General features: G+C 35.9%; 1 protein-coding gene across 1 annotated transcript in view; it reads left to right on the top strand.

Moving 5' to 3' along the window:
* DNAJC13 (DnaJ heat shock protein family (Hsp40) member C13) overlaps positions 1–19,057 on the top strand; it is a 118,832-nt gene that overhangs the window by 26,132 nt on the left and 73,643 nt on the right. The window contains exons 3-16 of the mRNA XM_090284338.1: positions 51–126; positions 941–1,090; positions 1,497–1,538; positions 4,259–4,459; positions 6,530–6,736; positions 6,823–6,918; positions 7,293–7,384; positions 8,941–9,107; positions 9,216–9,295; positions 9,378–9,547; positions 10,001–10,100; positions 12,906–13,013; positions 13,677–13,832; positions 14,846–14,902. Of these exons, the coding sequence (XP_090140464.1) occupies positions 51–126; positions 941–1,090; positions 1,497–1,538; positions 4,259–4,459; positions 6,530–6,736; positions 6,823–6,918; positions 7,293–7,384; positions 8,941–9,107; positions 9,216–9,295; positions 9,378–9,547; positions 10,001–10,100; positions 12,906–13,013; positions 13,677–13,832; positions 14,846–14,902 (1,702 nt within the window). The remainder of the gene's footprint in view (positions 1–50; positions 127–940; positions 1,091–1,496; positions 1,539–4,258; positions 4,460–6,529; positions 6,737–6,822; positions 6,919–7,292; positions 7,385–8,940; positions 9,108–9,215; positions 9,296–9,377; positions 9,548–10,000; positions 10,101–12,905; positions 13,014–13,676; positions 13,833–14,845; positions 14,903–19,057) is intronic.

The raw sequence follows: 19,057 nt of genomic DNA, 5'->3' as shown, positions 1-19,057 counted from the left end.
AAGTATTTCTTTTACTTAAGACTAAATTTAAGTACTTGTTTCCTTTGTAGGTATAAGCGTGTCTTTTCAGTTGGAACTCATGCGATTACTACATATAATCCCAATACGTTAGAAGTAACAAATCAGGTAATCATGTTAGAAGCTGTTAGTTGTTTGAATTCCATTTTGATTTTAAAAGCCAGGATACGACCCAAACTCCCTGGCCTGACATCAGGTTAAAACTTTAGATTAGAAATGTCAAATATGAAAGAGATTGACATACTTACATAATGTTCAATGCTCAGGACCAAAAATAAATAAAAGGGAGGGCAGGAAGAGAATATACTTATTTCTAGTCTGTAAATGGCATAACTTTTTGATATGTTAATATAGATTATTGCCGTCTTGCTGATGTAAAATTGGTAAATTAGCTTTTTATAATTTTAAAGGCCGTATTGTTAGTTTAATATAGGTATATAAGTCCCAAGTGCAGTGATTGGAAAATATTTGTCATGGAACTAGGATTACTGATTATAAAGACAAGACTAATGTGAAAATGATAAGTAAACATTTATATATATTCTAGCTCATTGTAATTCTAAATTAGGTATGTTTTACAGATTCCATTTGTTGTTGTTTTTAATAATTTGCAGGTAATGATAAAATTTTATTCCCCAATTTGTTTTACTTCTATGTATTTATTTTAATTGCTTTGGATTAATGTCATTAATCATTAAAATTGGAATACAAATAGGATTTTTTATTATTGTCTCTGATGACTGAAAATCTTTAAAAATGTTTTGTTATAGAATTACTGTAAGACCCAACTTCTTCTAGACCTCAGTATTATTTGTAAAATTTTTATCTTTTAATCAGTGATTGTGAAATTAAAGGAGTGAAAATAATTGTTGTATTTCACTATATTATAGCACCAGTTGAAATAATTCCTTTCTTTTGTTAGTGGCCTTATGGAGACATTTGTAGCGTCAGCCCTGTTGGAAAAGGACAAGGAACAGAGTTCAACCTCACATTTCGTAAAGGCAGTGGAAGAAAGTCAGAAACTTTAAAATTTTCTACAGAGCACAGAACAGAACTTCTTACAGAAGCATTGGTAAGAGCAGTTCCATGTTAATAAACTAAATTTCTCCTTCTTTTAAAATGAAAGTTATGTTAAAGTAACATATTAATGTTCTGAGCTTCTGTTCCCACTGTGCTTATTTTCTCTTACTGACCTTTCACACAACACTGAAACTCACTTTTCTCTAGATGAGAGACTGGAAAATCCTGTATAATTGATAGTTTTAGTCATTTGAAGTGTGTACACAGAACCAAGTAGTTATATGTTTGATTACTGCATCTGTTTTTCAATAAGGTTCCACACACTTACTATTAAATACCCTTTTTTAGTGTCATAGTTACCAAGTTAGGGTTTTACTTGTTCTGGATAGAAAGGACTGATCTGTGATTCTTTCCTACTAGTCTATTGTTTGTAACTGTTGTTATGTTTTCTCTTTCAGAGATTTAGGACTGATTTTTCAGAAGGAAAAATCACAGGAAGGGTAGGTATTTGACATTTATTAATATGTATTTTTATTCAAATGTTGCCCTTTATTATAAAAATCATTCCATGATCGTGTGTGTTCTTTTTCTGGCAAAGCTAAAGGGAAAAAAGGAAACACAATTTTAATGTCTCCTGTTACTACATGATAGAGATGAAAGTAGTGTAACAGCGAACTGAAATATGAGGAATTAGATTTATGACTGTAATACTGATAGTAAGGAGAAATCTTAAGACAGAGAGCTATGGGGCATTAAAGACAACGCTGTCTTTATTTAGTATTCTAAAGAGCAACAGTAATATTGCACTGCTAATAATAACTGTTGGGATATGCAATTGTTTTTTGGTGTAGAATTTTCCAGTTTCAGAAGTATGAAAGTTGTAAGGCTTGGGTATATTAAAAGTGTCTTATCATATATTCTTGTTCTGGATCTGGCTGGTAATGTAGCTTTGGGTGCTACACCACCAGCTTTGAGGAAGTCATGGTTATCAGAATCTTCTTAACTTTTCCCCAGGCCTTCTCTAGTCATGTTATAACAGCATTTAAACTAAATCAGAGACTTCTGCGGTGGGGAAATGAGAGTTCATGCCCTTTTCTCTCCCTTGAAATACTGAATTTTTTCCATGAGAAGGTATACTTTTTAAATTGAGGATAGGAGAAAGCAGAATAATGCCTAAACTCATAGCACTGTTCAGAACTCTGGCTTCTGGCAAAAGACAGAAATTGAATTCTCATATGCTGGTAGTACCATTCCTTTCTCTCCTTTTAAAATCCTCATCTACTGTTTTAGCATCCCAGAAGCCTTACTGATTTTAACTCAAGCAATTGAGTTAATGGCTGGTTTCCCTAGAACCATTTAAAATAGTTTAATGGCAGTCAGCAAACTGCTTGTTTCTTGTTCCCGTGAAACACAGATTTCTATAAGTCATAATTTGATATTCTTATTTTAATTATTTTATGTTAGCAAGTGAGCTTTCTGTATATCTCATCTGTAAGTATGCTTCCAAGAGCATATATATATATAGATCTTGTTTATAAGCTTCCCTTTATATCAGTTAACTTCAGCAATTTAATACTTTTCAATACTTTGTGGTGGAAACAAAATCTCTTAAGAGATTGCCTAAGGACAGCCAATCTGATTTTACATCAGGAATAAGTGGCACCTCCTCCTCCCCACAGATGCTGTGCTGGCTAAACAACACCCTTGCATAACTTGAATTTGGCCCTCAGGCCTTCAGAATTGCCCCTAGGGTCTTTCAGGTCTCTTTTTTGGCCTTCTTAGTCCTGATGGATAATGAGGTGTTTTGGTGAAGCATATCTCATTATGATAGTTATCTGCTGGGAGGAATGGAGACTATCCTGCAGAGTTGGTTTGGAGCATGCAAATAAGCACAGATTGGGAAAGTGCCACCTTTTTTTGTGGCTACCATTCCACTCCATTCCTGGAGCAGTGTGGCTCTGCTCTATCCTTTAGTTCAGAATTAAGGCTTTAAATTTACTTTTGGGTTAATGCAGGCCCTTTTGTCTTTCTGCTGAATGCCTTTTATGGAACTATAATGTATATGATATCACCAATCAATGATGCTGAGGGGACTTAATGTGATATGATCCTATGAACCTCATTGCTTGGTTTGGTGGGGGATGTTAGTGGAGGCATTTATTATTTAATGCCTTACTCTCCTTTCTGAACATCTATAACAGAATTTTTCTCTCTTTCAGTATTAGAAATAGCTGTACTCTGGAGTCATGTAACTGACCGTATTGATGCATAGGAAACTTTGTGGACTTTTTGGATGGGCAAGGGGATAGTCATTTCACATCTGACACTTTGTTATCATTATATTCTCTTTGCCTCATTTTGCCTGTGTTTTAAATTATTTTTTTCTGTATCATAATTTTGGTTAGCAGCCTCAATTAAAACTTTTTTCTTTTTAAGAATTTAAACTGGGTAGTAGATGGATATTGATCATTCTAATAATTTCTGATACCAGGTACTTCAATTTACAAAAGAATGTTGTGGTCTAAATGGAATTTTACTTGCTAATGAGATCAGACTTCTAAGGATAACTTCCCATTGGTGTGATTAGAAAAGCTTAAGGTCAGACTGAGGTTTTGGCTTTTTTTGTGTGTGTAGAAGGAAAATCTGTATTAATGTACTGAACTGGCTCAGGTGATTTGAAGACTAGCCCTGGCTGGGCAGCTCAGTTGATAACAGAGCTTCATCCCAACAGGCTGAGGCTGCAGGTTCAATCCCTGGTCATGGCACATTTAAGACTCAGCCAATGAATCTATAAATAAGTGGAATAAATTGAATACTCTCACTGCCCCAAAATGTGACTTAGCTCTTTTCCATATCTAACTTAAAGAATTCATCAACAAAAGTTGAAATCTTTTTCCCAATAAAACTTAACATTTCTATTTAAAATTTCCTTTATTTTCTTTTTATAGACTTACATAGGGTGACTTAAAATTATTTAACAAGTATTATAACCCAAAACTTTGTTAATTTAAAAATGTTGTCTTCAGTCAGAGTTAACATTCTTAAATAAAGACAAGCCTGTAGATAGCTAAAATTAATGTTTTTAACAATTTGGATAGTAGCTCTAAATATAGTATTGTTTAGATCTTTGGTTGTTTCAGTGTTGACTAGTACAATTTACATGTAACTGTTTTATGGTAAGCATATATATGAACCTAAAATTAATATTATTTTTCTTTAGAGATATAACTGTTACAAGCATCACTGGAGTGATACAAGAAAACCTGTCATTTTGGAAGTAACTCCTGGAGGCTTTGACCAAATTAATCCTGCAACTAACAGAGTCCTCTGTTCCTATGACTATAGATATATTGAAGGATTTGTAGATCTCTCTGATTATCAAGGAGGGTTTTGTATACTCTATGGAGGATTTAGTAGATTGGTAAGTTGTGTTTTTAAAAAATATTTATAAAGAGATACGACCATTTGAAGGAAAGCAGGGTGTCTCCACTTTATTTTGAAATGTCATCTGAGTCCTTTGGAGGAAGTATGGTATTAAGAGTTTAGAGTTTGGTATCAAAAAGCTTGAATCTCAATTTGCAGCTTTCTAAAATGAGGAAAATAATATATGTCTTAGTATTATTATTATTATTACTATCATTATTATTATTTTGAGGATGAGGTGAGATAATTTACATAAGATACTTATTAGCAGTGTGTGGTTTTGTATTCAATAAATGGTAGGTTAGAATTGTTATTTTTATTAGTATTAATGTCTACCAGCAAGTTTCTAAGCCTTCTTTAAAGAATAATTTAAAATCTCTTGTTTTTATAGTCTTTTTTCCTTTGCTCAGCTATTTGTAACCTGAAATCTGAAAATGCATTGAAACTTCTGATTAGGAAGTTTTGCATATTTTTATCCTAAAATTCTGAGTTTTATGTAAATTGTGGAGTACAGCAGAAGCCATTGAAAATGCTGAGACCCTGTTTCTTTATCAGTATTAGAAGCTGAGCTATAGATGATGACCATCTTTTAATAAGAAATGTCCTGCCTTCCTTAATGATACCCCACATTTCAAAGATGAGTGGTAAAGAGAGAGCTACCTTAATGGCCTGGGAACACTACTCTAAGGTTTAGTGTTCTGTATATAAATTACCCTTGCCTGGCTAGTGGAGTCCAGAGCAGGCCTGGAACTTTTAGATACTTAAGAGGCTAGAGGGTAACAAGGAGTGGTAAAAAGAATGAAGGGTTAGGGGGCAAACAATCTAATTTACAGGATATGTTAGCTCTTCATAGCTATAGATCTTTTTCCATCCTAGATTTCACTCTTTATTCAGGCCATGGGTACCATCCTAGTGTCCCTCATCTAGGAACATGTAGGCTGTTTGTTACCTCTGAATCTGTACCCAAAAGGTGAAATTAGTTCCTGCTCCCATCCTAAAGCAGCCTGAAGTCTGCTCTGGTAATGCTGTCTAAAGGCTTATCTCTTCCCTAGGCAGTGGGAGTTTGTAATGATTAACAAACAACTATGTGGAAAACATACTTAATTACAGGAATATGGCCTTGCAGACCTTAACTGGTTAGCTGTATTGCAGTAATTCATTTGAACCTTACAATCATGCAGTAAATATTAAGGACGAGAATTGTGATAGTCCTCAATTGCCTACATTTTTTATTGCCTAGTGGCATCAAGCAGTTTTAATTTTAATCATCCACTTTTTAAGCATACTCGGTCTTTTCAAATATGCTAGCTAAAATGAGTCAATTCACTAAAGTTATAATAGCATGACAGATTCATTCAACAAATCTTTATATATGGTACCTTTTGCATCTGTAGTGACTGAGATAAGCTGTTGGGAATAAAATTAGTTTTTAAAACATAATCTGATCTGGCATTTTTCTGCAAGGGAGCTATTGGCATTATGGGCAGGACCATTCTTTTCTTGTTTGGGACTTTCCACCCTTTACAGGACTTGTTTGAATTTCTGGTCTTGAGGCACCAAATGCAAGTAGCAATACCTTATTCTTCATCTTTGTAAATACACTCCTGGAGGTTGGTTTCTAATATCCATAGGCCAGTGACTTGTAAACATTTAAACATCGTTCAAGGTAATCTTTGAAGAAAGCCAGCTATATGAAAACAGATTAAAACAGAGGTACTTTAGTTGAAACTGAAATTCTGTGCATATAATATCCACCAACCCCACTGGACTTGCAAGAGATGTCCCTAGGGACCCTTTTTGAAAGCTCCAGAGTGCTGTTTTCCACATGGTGAGGAAAATCTCAATTTCCATTCAGTGAGTTATTTTCAAAGTCTTTATATACTAGACTTTGTGATTTTAATTTAGTAATAATGTTTCATCAAGAACACACTTTATTTGCCTCTGATAAGAACTACTACCTTTTTTTCTTCTCGAATTGCTACTTTATTCTTTTTCCTGTGAGTTGACTCAGTATGGTTACATTTTAGTTATTTCAATCCTGACTTTTTAAATTTTAAAAATTTTGCAGCATTTATTTGCATCAGAGCAAAGAGAAGAAATCATCAAGAGTGCAATAGATCATGCTGGTAACTACATCGGTATTTCATTGCGGATCAGGAAAGACCCTTTAGAATTTGAGCAATATTTGAATCTCCGCTTTGGAAAATATAGCACTGATGAATCCATCACGTCTTTAGCAGAGTTTGTAGTCCAAAAAATATCACCTAGACATTCGGTAAGACCTGTGTGTTAAAAATTTGTTTATTTGATTTTAACCTTTTTCTTTAATAACTTTTTAATATGTCTTAATTTTGTTTGAAGGAACCTGTAAAAAGAGTGCTAGCGCTAACAGAAACATGTTTAGTAGAACGTGATCCAGCAACCTATAATATTGCAACATTGAAGCCTTTAGGAGAGGTAAGTTTCATCAATATTAGCTTAAAAGAGATTTCTATCCATTGATAAATAAGTTTCTTTTTATTTTAACGTTGTTTTCACACTTAAAGAATGGGAAACAGGAAAACTGTATTTAATTCTTCACATTATTCTGTTTATTGATCTTCAGAACAATGAATATTTCAAAATTTATTTTCAAAGTATACAGTAAATGGAAATTTTTATTCAATAAGTGTATGAAAATTTGAATGAGACTTTAGCAAGCAGCTCTTAAATTCTGATATTGTAGAAGCAAGTTATGTTTTTAAATATTTTTATAAAAATGTGTAGATTTTCTAACAAAATACCATAAAATTAAACATCTTTTGTTGAACTTGTTTTTTTGTTTTTATTAGGTATTTGCATTGGTTTGTGACTCAGAAAATCCACAGGTTTTTACCATTGAATTTATAAAAGGGCAAATACGGAAATATTCTTCAACAGAGAGGTATTTTTAATTCAAGTTTTAGAAATTGTAGTATGTGCATGACAAAGTGCTTCATCAAAGAGAAAAGACAACATTATTTTCTTGTATATTTAAAATAGCCTTAAATCATTCAGTTTCCAAATTCCTAAAGAGAAAAAAAAATGGCGACTTGATTTTAAATGAAATGAAAATAAAGTATATTTCTGAAACTTAAGTATATTGTTTGGAACACAGCAGCAAGTTACTTTAATGTGAATACTTGAAGTTGGCTGTCTATAAATTAGTATTGTTGAGCTAGTTACTAATTCTCCAGTGGAATAGACCTACATGTTTTTATATTACTGTGACTTGGTTGTTGATGTGAAAATCTGTGAGATGCAATAGCTCCTAAACTCCTGTAAGGCGAACACATTTATCAAGCTGTTCTACTATGACTGACTGCATCTCCCTTTTTGTACTAAGCCATTGTCTTGGGATTGTCAGTGTTTACATTCCAGGCAGTTCTTTCATGCTGTTGTAGAGAGATGGAGACTAAAGTTGGTTGAAACAGTTCTGGTACTTTTTGCTACTTTCTATAATACAGCCTTACTGACGTATTCACTTCCCATAGTATGATCAGTTACTTACTAGAGAAAGCTTTTGATTTATGGTCAACAAAAATGGCATCTTAAGCAAAAGGTTTTATTTTTTTTCCTATTCTAAATTTAAGGAAGAGGACTTCTGAAAAAATAGCACAGATGTTCTAATTAGAGTAAGGATCTCAGCACTTATAGTTTGTCATGCACATTACGTAGCTTTATGTACATTATATTGTTTAATTGTGCTAGTAGCCCTAGTAAGAAGGTGCCATTATTTCCAATATAGGTTACATGCAGAACTAAAGCAATTTCTTTGTGACTTTGGATTAGGAAAAGATTTCTTAGATATAACACTAACAGCACGATTCATAAAAGAAAGAAGTCGATTAATTAGACTTTGTCAGAATTTAAAACTTCCCTTTAAGAAAAGGAAAAAACAAGCCACAGACAGGGAGAAAGTATTTTAAAAATATAAAGCTGATAAAGGACTTGCATTCAGAATGTATAAAGAACTCTTATAATTTGGTACTAAATAAACAAAAAGCCCAACAATAAATGGCACAAGATACAAATGGACACCTCACCAGAGAAGATACATGAATGGTAAATAAACGCATGAAAATATTATCTTGTTAGGGCCCTGGCTGGGTAACTCACTTGGTTAGAGTGTCATCCTAATAGGCCAAGGTTGCAGGTTCTTGGGGCACATACAGGAAGCAACCAATGAATGCATAAAGAAGTGGAACAAGTCCATGTGTCTGTCTGTCTGTCTCTTTCCCCACTCCCTCCTTCCCTCTCCTTTCCTCTTTTTAAAAAGTCAATAATAAAAAATTAAGAAGAAAGAGGCTACTATTGGAACTCCAGTCTCTCCTAAAGCCTCCCCTTCCCAGGTTTCCCCCTATACCCATTGCCTTGCACGGCGACCTGCTAAAGGGTCTGTGCTGCCTTCTGAATCTTAATTCTCAATTGTAAAACCTTTCTGTTTTTAACCTTGCTTAGAGATTCCTTATTAGCAAGTTTGCTGGACGGAGTTAGAGCCTCTGGTAATAGAGATGTTTGTGTCAAAATGACACCAACCCATAAAGGTCAGCGATGGGGCTTACTCAGCATGCCTGTTGAGGAGGAGGTAGAGAGCCTTCATCTCAGATTCCTGGCCACACCTCCAAGTAAGCATTGATTTTTATATAACCGTGTTTTCATCCATTTGCCTAATAATCACTTAAGAATTAGGAATGTAAAATTAAATTTTAAAAAGTCTTTTCACCTCCTTGCAGATGGGAACTTTGCAGATGCTGTATTCAGGTTCAACGCTAATATTTCATATAGCGGAGTTCTGCATGCAGTAACACAGGATGTAAGATAAATTGTATCATAGTTTATTCATTGTCATTAACTTTCTGAATGGAAACTTTTTTGAAGTAATCTTCTTCACCTAGGGTCTCTTCTCAGAAAACAAAGAAAAACTGATTAATAATGCCATAACAGCATTATTGTCCCAAGAGGGAGATGTTGTTGCTTCAAATGCAGAATTGGAAAGTCAGTTCCAGGCTGTGAGGAGGCTCGTGGCTTCCAAAGCTGGTTTTCTAGCCTTTACTCAGCTTCCGAAGTAAGTTGTCTTCTGAAACATAACTTCTTTTAGAGAACTTTAACAAATAATCAACAATATACCTCTTTATAGCTGATTAAACCTGATACCTTTTATGTGGTGATAATGATAGTTTTTATTCATGAGAAGTAAAAAAAGGAAGGTGAATGGAACTTAAGGGAGATATTGGTGTCATACTCACCAGTAGCATTACTGACTCTTGTTGCAGTGAGTTTGAATGAAAAATTACATGCCTTTTCGTTTTAATTAACCTCAAAAAAAAAAAAAAAATCTTCCCCCTCAAAGAAAAAAATTATGAAAACTAATGTGTTTCAAAGATAGGATTCCAAAATATGTCATTGCCATAGTAATGCAATAGAAACTTAATGACTTACTATTTTATATTTTAATAGCAAAATATAGAATGATGCTCTGATATTATTATTGTGTACATTTTCGTTGTTGTCCAACAAGATTTCGGGAACGTCTGGGAGTTAAGGTAGTGAAAGCCCTCAAGAGGAGCCACAATGGGGTGATCCATGCAGCTGTTGATATGCTCTGTGCCCTCATGTGTGTAAGTAGTGTTTTTCTTAAGGAAATTGGGTTTTCTTAAGTTGATTGATGATTTAAATTTCCACAAACCCAGATTTTAATTTTATCAATGAAATTTAGTGTTTCTATATTTCCTAAATTGCTCTTATAGCCATTTATTTATACAAATAAGCATTTGTTTAGCACATCCTGTGAAGTAGGCACTGTGCTGTGTACTAGAAATACAAAGATTTTAAGACAATGTTCCTTTCTTCCTTGAAATTGCTGACGGTCTAGTAAGGAAGGCATATGTGTACAATATAGACTAGGTAGGGATCATGGAGTCCCTAAAAAGCAACACTTAATTTTGGTTTTGTGGTGAGGGTGTTACAGAACCCCTGGGCTACTCCAGTTGAAAACAAACCCACGGGCTCTTTAGTTAGGGGCCCGATTGCCCGCCGCCAAAATTATAACTCTCAATACCAGAGTTTGGTGAAAAGAAAAAGAATTGTTTATTTAACAGTTATATAGATTTAGTTATTTGCGGATTTCTGTTGTTAAGTCTTATGCTCTTTAAAATACCCACAAACACATATCCTTGCCTTCCCACTACCAAACCAGGCTAGTTTTAGGAAAGTCAGAGAAACCGTTTCCCTACTTTCCAAACACAGTTCAGCTTTACCAGCAGCTGCCAATCATTCAATCCTGATTAGGGAGGTCCTTTCTGTGCTGTGGTGCCCTCCAGCTCTCAATGCAGAACCACCTGGATTCTCAGCCTCCTTGCAAACTGCCTTCTTCCTGCAAAACCGCGTGGATCTTCTCTCCTTCTCAAAACTGCATGGCGAGAGCCTCTTAAAGCAGCCTGGAGACCCCTTCTCCAAACCACATGGAGAAGGCCCCTTCACCAAGCCACGTGGAGGGAGCACACGAGAGAGCGAGAGAGCAAGAGCGAGCGCGAGCGCGCGCGCGCGCGAGTGAGAGAGAGTCAGAGTGCGAGTGAGAGCCCGAGCGTGCCAGAGAGAGTCCGAGAGAGTCCGAGCGAGAGTCTGAGAGAGTCCGAGCGAGAGTCTGAGAGAGTCCGAGCGAGAGTCTGAGAGAGTCTGAGCGCCAGAGCCAGAGCGCGAGAGAGCCCGAGTCAGAGAGCGAGAGAGCCCGAGTCAGAGAGCTAGAGAGTCTCAGGGTGAGAGCACGAGCGAGAGCCAGAGAGAGTCCGAGTCAGAGCGCCAGAGCGAGAGCCAGAGTGCCAGTGAGAGCCAGAGCCCGAACGAGAGCTTGAGAGACCCTGAGCTAAAATGTCTGCAGCTGCTTATATATCCCTGACTGACGCAGTGGGCGTTGCAAACAGTTCTGACCATTCACAGAACCTTACGTAGGCTCTGTGTGCTTTCCATACCGTCCCCTGGTTCAAGACTCCTCCCATCTGCCTGAGGCTTTGGATGCATTTAATCCATTTGCATAAGAAAGACAGTAGCCACCAGCCTCAGGCATATGGAAGCATTTGAAAAGCTGCTTACTTCTCCCCATCCCCCAGCAGCAAACTCTGGGGATTTTTGGAACACCCCTGTTTCTGTAACAAGGGGAAGGTAAAGAATTCTTGGACAGTGTTTCAGGGAGACATTAAACTTGATCTGAATGTTGAAGGGGACAGGCAAGTATTTTCCAGCTTTCCTGGGAGAGGGATTAGCATAGACAAAGGCATGTTCAGGAAGCACCAAATAATTAAATATGGCTGAATCATAAGGTGTGTATTGAGGGTGCATGGGATTAAGGGTTCCAGCTAGAGATGTATGCAGAGACAGTCATAAAAATACCTTTTGTATCAGACAAGGTAGCTGGATTTGTATCCTTCAGTAAGGAACAACTGAAAGATTTTCAGCATGAGAGCAGTGACCTGTCAGGTGTGAATTTTAGGAAGTTCTCGGGTGGTATATGGTGAATAGATTACAGGTAAAGTCAGAGGCAGGTAGACCAGATTATCCTGTAGGGATTCCAAGATAAGATAGGAGCTAAGAAAAACACATTTGAAAGCTGCTTGAAAGAGAGAGATCTAACTTCGTGACATCCTGTACGGGGGAGAAGCAATTGTTCGGTATAACTTTGAAATTTCTGGTTTACTTCAATTTTGTATGTAATATATAGTACTTTTTTTCTTATATAAAATGTTTTAGGCAAGTTTAATGGTATAGAATAAAAGTAAGTAATCACATGTTTATAACCTTGCATTTATTCCCAAAAGTGAATTTTATTATCTTTAGTATGAATAGTTTGATGAAGAGAATTAGTGGGATATGAGAACATAAAATACAGTGTTATGAAGCAAAACACATCGAGCCCTCATTGCATATTAGGTTTTGGCTGTGTATTTTTTCCATGAGACTGAGAGTTAAAATAACTTAATCTTGGTAAGGTCAGCTGAAGTCAGTAGCAGTTAGGATTTTATCTATAGTCCTCACTAGCACCCTGGAACCCTTTTATACCCTCAGTTATCCCAACAGTCGAAAGAAAATCACCTTGAGACAAAGGAGTATTTGCTGTGAATTTTAGTATTTGCTTTTTAGTGCAAAATTTTAATTCAAATATAAATTATAAAATTAGGGGAGTGGGAATGGGTGTTACTTGCCTTGTAAGAAGGAGATCTGTGACTTGAGGGAGTACCTCGTGCAGTACCTACCTGTAGTAAATTGATGGGCCTGTTGGAAAGTCTCATCATATCCAAGGGAAGCCATCACTGTTGCTTCCTTGTGTTGTCAGTTCTTTCTGTGTTTAGCGAATACTTTTTATAAATGTCTTTTGTGGGATGTCAGCAACACCGGAGTACTCATGAATTACCACTGTTTTTAATCAATAGCCCATGCATGATGACTATGACTTAAGACAAGAACAGCTAAACAAAGCTTCTCTTCTTTCATCAAAGAAGTTTCTGGAAAACTTACTGGAGAAATTTAATTCCCATGTGGTAAGTTATAATTAAATTTGTTTTAATGAGGGCTATCATACATTATTGAAAAGTGTTCTGGAACTGCAACATGAACAATTTTTGTTTTTTTAATTGTAGTCCCTGACTTTGGTCAGTATTTGTTCACAGTTCAGCTTGGTCACTAATAATACAATATTGTTTTAGGACTATATCTAGTCGGAGAGATGGCTTGCAAAGCCTTTAGACTTTTATAATGGTATTACAGATTTTTTTATTTTTTGTCTTTCTTTAAAATGTCATTATGAAATAAGCTGTTCAAAAAAAAAATTAAGCTTAATCTTTGTTCTTCAGTCTTTAGTTAACAGTTTTAGAAGTGGGAAGTCTAACATCTTAGAAGAACATTAAGAAATTGCCAGAGTTTTACAAATGCTGTCAAATACTGCTTTTGATACAAATACATATTAGTTATACATGTTTGAGGAGTCTTTGTTATTCTCTTGAAATTTGACTGAATTTTAATTATTTCCCTTTGAGATATGTTAAGCAATGGATTTGTTACATTAGTAAAATAAGCATTACTTCAAATTTTTAACATCTTGTGGAGAAATTAAATGTTTACTTCTAACGGAAAGGAACCCATTATTGCTATTTTTTGAATGAAGTTCTCTGTCCAAGTCAAGGCAATATGTTACTTTGTTTCAGGATCATGGGACTGGTGCCCTAGTTATTAGTTCACTCTTGGACTTCCTCACTTTTGCCCTCTGTGCTCCGTATAGTGAGACAACGGAAGGGCAGCAGTTTGATATGCTCTTAGAAATGGTAGCATCCAATGGAAGAACCCTCTTTAAACTCTTTCAGGTGAGTCCTTCTATTTTTCTTATCAGATGCAATTAACCTAAGAGAACCCCTTTTGGGGATCAGTTTGTTTTAAAAATAATACATTTGTACTTTTGTATAATGTTGATAAGTAAATATAGCCTGCTATACTCTCATGTTATGACATTTAATTCCACAGAATTCTTGGTTTTTTGTGTAGAGCTCTGTTGATGGCTTTTGATCATTGTTTTGACTTCATTGCTCATCTTTTCCATCTTAAAAGTGATGAAAAAAATCATGTGTTTTCAGTGGTAGGCCCAAAGTTCTCTTATCTTTATAGATTCTCAAATAATATAGCATGAGCTTTAGCAGGGCTCTTCATAAACCATTGAAACTATTTGTTACTTCATATGATACTGTAGTATTTACTGTGTATATGTGTGTATGTGATGTTTTTATTTTATATTTATACTATAAATATGTTTTTATATCATTATTTGACATCTTTTAAATAAGTATAATTATCATTCAAATAAATATATATTATAAAGTGTCAGCTATTTCCTATGAATGTAAGCTCTGCTTTTAGTATCTAAGCCTCTAGATTATAAGAATACCGTTACTAATTTTATGTATCCTTTACTAATTTAATGACTTATACCTTTATAAAATTATATATCCTCCTTGAGAGCGAAAAGTAAATACAGGGGTGGGCAAAGTAGGTTTACAATTGTATGTATATGAAACATTTTGTTCTTTATTAAAATATTTTTGTTGATTTGAGAGAGAGATCGGTTTGTTGTTCCACTTATTTATGCATTCATCGGTCACTTCTTATATGTGACTAGACCAGGGATTGATCCCTCATTGTTGTTGTTTTTGGGATGGTGCTCTAACCAACTGAACTACCTGGCTGCGGCCAGAGTTGATTCTTGTATTATTTGTTAATGTATTATTTATTTGTATTAAAACTGTAAACCTACTTTTGCCCACTCCTGTATGTTGGAATAAAATTATTTCATTCTGTGATATATTTTTTTTTCCTTATTATAAAGCATCCTTCCATGGCAATTATAAAGGGAGCTGGATTGGTTATGAAGGCAATAATAGAGGTAAGAGAACAGTTTTGAAATTTTAAACTTGAATGTTGATTGGCTATTTTAATTGAAGATGACAAAATTGCCTTTACCTTTTTTATAGAAAACATGCAACTTTTTCCTATAAGGAAAATCATTTCAATCTTTATTCAGAAATTAGTCAAACAGTTGCAGGAACAATTCCCAATAATAAACTAAAAGTTGAAAGTTATTAAGTGGGTTTAGAACAAATAAAGCTTAAAAAAATTTTTTTTTTACATTGTTTTATTTTAAAAGTTAAAATTTAGAATTCTTTCTTGATCCTTTTTTTCTCTTTCTTTTTGAGAATTGGTGGTGATGGTTTTGAAATCTTTAGGGACTGAGATTATATAGAAATCTATTAATGGAGTTAGTATATAGCAAAGTGACATCAAATAAGAATGGTAACAAATTAGTTCCTCGTGCTAAACCGCATTCATATTAATCTCTTAAGAGATCAGGACATGGTATTGTCAGACACAGGATGTAATTTCTCCAATATAGTCACTTTAACCTTCTATGTACTTCAGAAGTTGAGATTGTGGCTATGAATGTCAGCTTGCATATTGGATGTTTACAATGACATCAGTCTAAATGACTTTCAAATTCTTGGATTCTTTTGTTGTCTTATAGTAATTTGGGTTAAATGTGAGGGTGTCTGCCCCTTTTATCAAAAAACTCATAGCATGTAGCTAAGTAATGAGCATAGAATTAGCATACCTAAGTAGCTGTTAAAAATTATCTATAGATATTTTTAAAAAATATTTTATTGATTATGCTGTTACAGTTGTCCCAGTTTTTATCCCTTGCCCCCTCCCCCTTCCCTCCAGCAATTCCGTGCTCTTAGTTCATGTCCATGGCTCATGCATGTTAAGTTCTTTGGCTTCTCCCTTTCCTATACTATTCTTAACCTCCCCCGGTCTTATTTTGTTCCTACCAATTATGCTTTTAATCCCTACACCATTTCCCCCATTCTCCCCTTTCCCTCTCTCAGCTGATAACCCTCCAAATGATCTCCATACCTATGATTCTGTTCCTGTTCGGGTTTGCTTAGTTTGTTTTTGTTTTTGTTTTTGTTTTTAGATTCAGTTGGTGATAGTTTTGAGCTTGTCATTTTAATGTTCATAGTTTTGAACTTTTTCATAAATAAGTCCCTTTAACATTTCATGTAATGGCTTGGTGATGATGAACTCCTTTAGCTTTACTTTGTCTGGGAAGCACTTTATCTGCTCTTCCATTCTAAATGATAGCTTTGCTGGATAGAGTAATATTGGTTGTAGGTCCTTGCTTTTCATCACCTAGAATACTTCTTGCCAACCCTGTCTTACCTGCAAAGTTTCTTTTGAGAAATCAACTGATAGCCTTATAGGAGCCCCTTTGTAGGTAATTCTCTTCTTTTCTCTTGCTGCTTTTAAGATTCTCTGTTTATCTTTAACCTTTGACATTTTAATTACGAGGTGTCTTGGTGTGGTCCTCTTTGGGTCCAACTTGTTTTAGACTCTGCTTCCTAGACTTGTATGTCTATTTCCTTTGCCAAATTAGGGAAGTTTTCTTTCATTATTTTTTCAAGTAAGTGTTCAATTGCTTGCTCTTCTCTTTTCCTTCTGGCACCCTGTGCTTCAGATGTTGGTATGTTTGAAGTTGTCCCAGAAGTTCCTAAGCTTCTCCTTGTTGTTTTGCTTTCTTGTTTTTTCTTTTTGTCTTGGTTGAATGTTTATTTCTTCCTTTTGTTGCAAATCATTGATTTGAATCATGGCTTTTTCCCTTCACTGTTGGTTCTCTGTATATTTTTCTTTATTTCACTTTGTGCAAACTTCATTTCTTCCTTTATTTTTTGTTGTTGTACTGTATGAGTTCTCTGAGCTTCCTTATTGCCAACGTTTTGAGCTCTGCATCTGATAGATTGGCTATCTCCGTATCATTTAGTTCTTTTTCTGGGGTTTTGTTTTGTTTTTTCATTTGGGCCATATTTCTTTGCCTCTTTAATTTGGCAGCTTCCCCATGTTTGTTTCTATGTTTTAGGTAGAACTGCTTTTACTCCCTATCTTAATAGCATGGCCTATGTAGCAAAGGCATCTGTAAATTGTGTGGGACAGAGCCTTAGGTAATTGCCAGGGCGGGGCTACCTGCTTCACTGCTTTGTGGCTCTGTGTGTGGTGTGGGCTTCTGGAGATTTTCCCAGGCTCTTGTCCCTTTTCTAGTCACCTCATCCACTTCCTATATGTGATTGGTAACCTTCCAGTTGCTGCCCTGAGGGTTTCATACATTCTAAGTCCATGTGGGACCTTTAAAGCTGCAAAAACCCAGCAGTTTCTTCTGCTGCCCCAACCCCCACTGGTTTTTACAGCCAGAGGGACTGGGTGTTTATCTTCCCAGTGCTGTGCTGTCTGGCCTGTGGCTGGTATTGCTTACTCCCAGGTTATCCCTCCTGATTTTTATCCATTGCATGTGAACGTAGGACCATCGGTTCTACCACTGCTTGTTTGAGCCCCACCACTTCTCTGCTCTGTCTCCACAACTTTACCCCTCCTACCCATCTGGATGAATGTGGTGGCTTCTTTAAATCCTTGGTTGTCAGACTTCCATATGGCTCAATTTTCTGACGGTTCTGGTTGTTACTTGTTTTTGAGATCTGGTTGTAATTCTTTCTGTGGTTGCATGAGGAGATGAGGTGTGTCTACCTATGCCTACATTTTGACTGAAAGTCTAAAAAATTATATTTAGGTATGAACCTGGTGGGCCTGGAAGTTTATTTGCATTTTTATTGTATACATGCAACTAAAGGCTAATTTTTCCTCTCTAGCTAATGGGTTCTCTGCTCATTTTAGCTTCCAAAGTAAGTACCACATCTCATTTACAGAGCTTGCAGTAGCCCAGGGCAGTTAGGATCAAGAGACCAAACAAAAGTATATTCCTGACCCTGCTTCACCACTGTATTGCCATTCATGCAGAAATACTTATTGAGTGCCAGGTATAATCAAAATACTGACTTTTGGCTTCAGTACAAGCACACATTTCAGATTCATAACCAGTGAAAAGCTGATGTCTGTTTAAGGAAGACTACATTGAAATCCTGGCTAGTATCTTAGAGTATTTTTTCCTGATTGTAAAAGCTGTATATGATTTTTTTTTTAATGTTTTTTATTGATTATATTGTTACAACAGTTCCAATTTTCTCCCCCTTGCTCCCCTCCCCCCAGCACCCCCCTCCCCCAGCGATCCCCCCCAAGTCCATACCCCTGGTTCGTAAAAATTAACTATCCCCCCCCTCTCAAATATTAGGACCCTTTGTAATCTTGTAAAGGACAATGGGCGAAGGTCTCAAGCTCCTCTAGCTGCTTCAAGCTGGACATGGTCGTTGTCCTACCTACCCTTGGGTCCAGAAAACCCTAATATGAGTTGGGGTGTGGAGGGGAGGGTGGCCTTCCCACATGGGGAAGGATCGTGCAGACTCCAGGTCAGTTGGCTGCCTCCGGTCAACGGCGTGCTTGGTTCAACAGGCTGGTGTCCTTGTTGTGTTCTGAGGGCAACAGATTTGGCGAAAAGGGTTAAAAGACATCATTCAATCCATAACTACTAGATGACAAAAGGCAGGGATTAATTTTTCAATGTTCCATATTAGGGAAAAAAAAAGTTTCTTTGTAAGAAGGTGTGCTAGGCACATCTCGCCTGTCCAAAACCCTTTTGCCCATTATACTTAGTTTGGGCTGAGGTAAATAGTTTAGGTTTTTCCCCCTCTCAGACCTCTGGGCCCTTTCTGTCCAAGCCATTAGGATAGAAAAGAGAAACCCGTTTTAAAGTGAAGCCCACAGACCACCCCATTCTTCCGCAACCCATGTATATGATTTTTGACGAAACATTAGGATGTTTAGAAAAAATACAAAGAAAAAATAAAAATAAATCACCTGTATTTTTAACATCCAGAGATAACTGCTATTAGCATTTTGGTAAATTTCCTCTCAGACTGTATGCTGTTCTAAGTGATATATGTACATACACCTCCTATGTACATATACTACATTTTTATTTGTCCAAATGATATATATACAGTCATACTGTATGTATATTTGTGTACATAATACATATTAAGTTGTACTGCATACTTGTACTTATTTCAGTAACATTGTATTTTTACTTTTCAATAGAGTGTGT

This window comes from Furipterus horrens, unplaced genomic scaffold, assembly GCF_987537825.1.
Source record: "Furipterus horrens unplaced genomic scaffold, mFurHor1.1.pri manual_scaffold_7, whole genome shotgun sequence".
Lineage (NCBI taxonomy): Eukaryota > Metazoa > Chordata > Mammalia > Chiroptera > Furipteridae > Furipterus > Furipterus horrens.
Note: the sequence above shows the minus strand (reverse complement) of the source record. Positions and strands in the feature narration are given on the sequence as shown.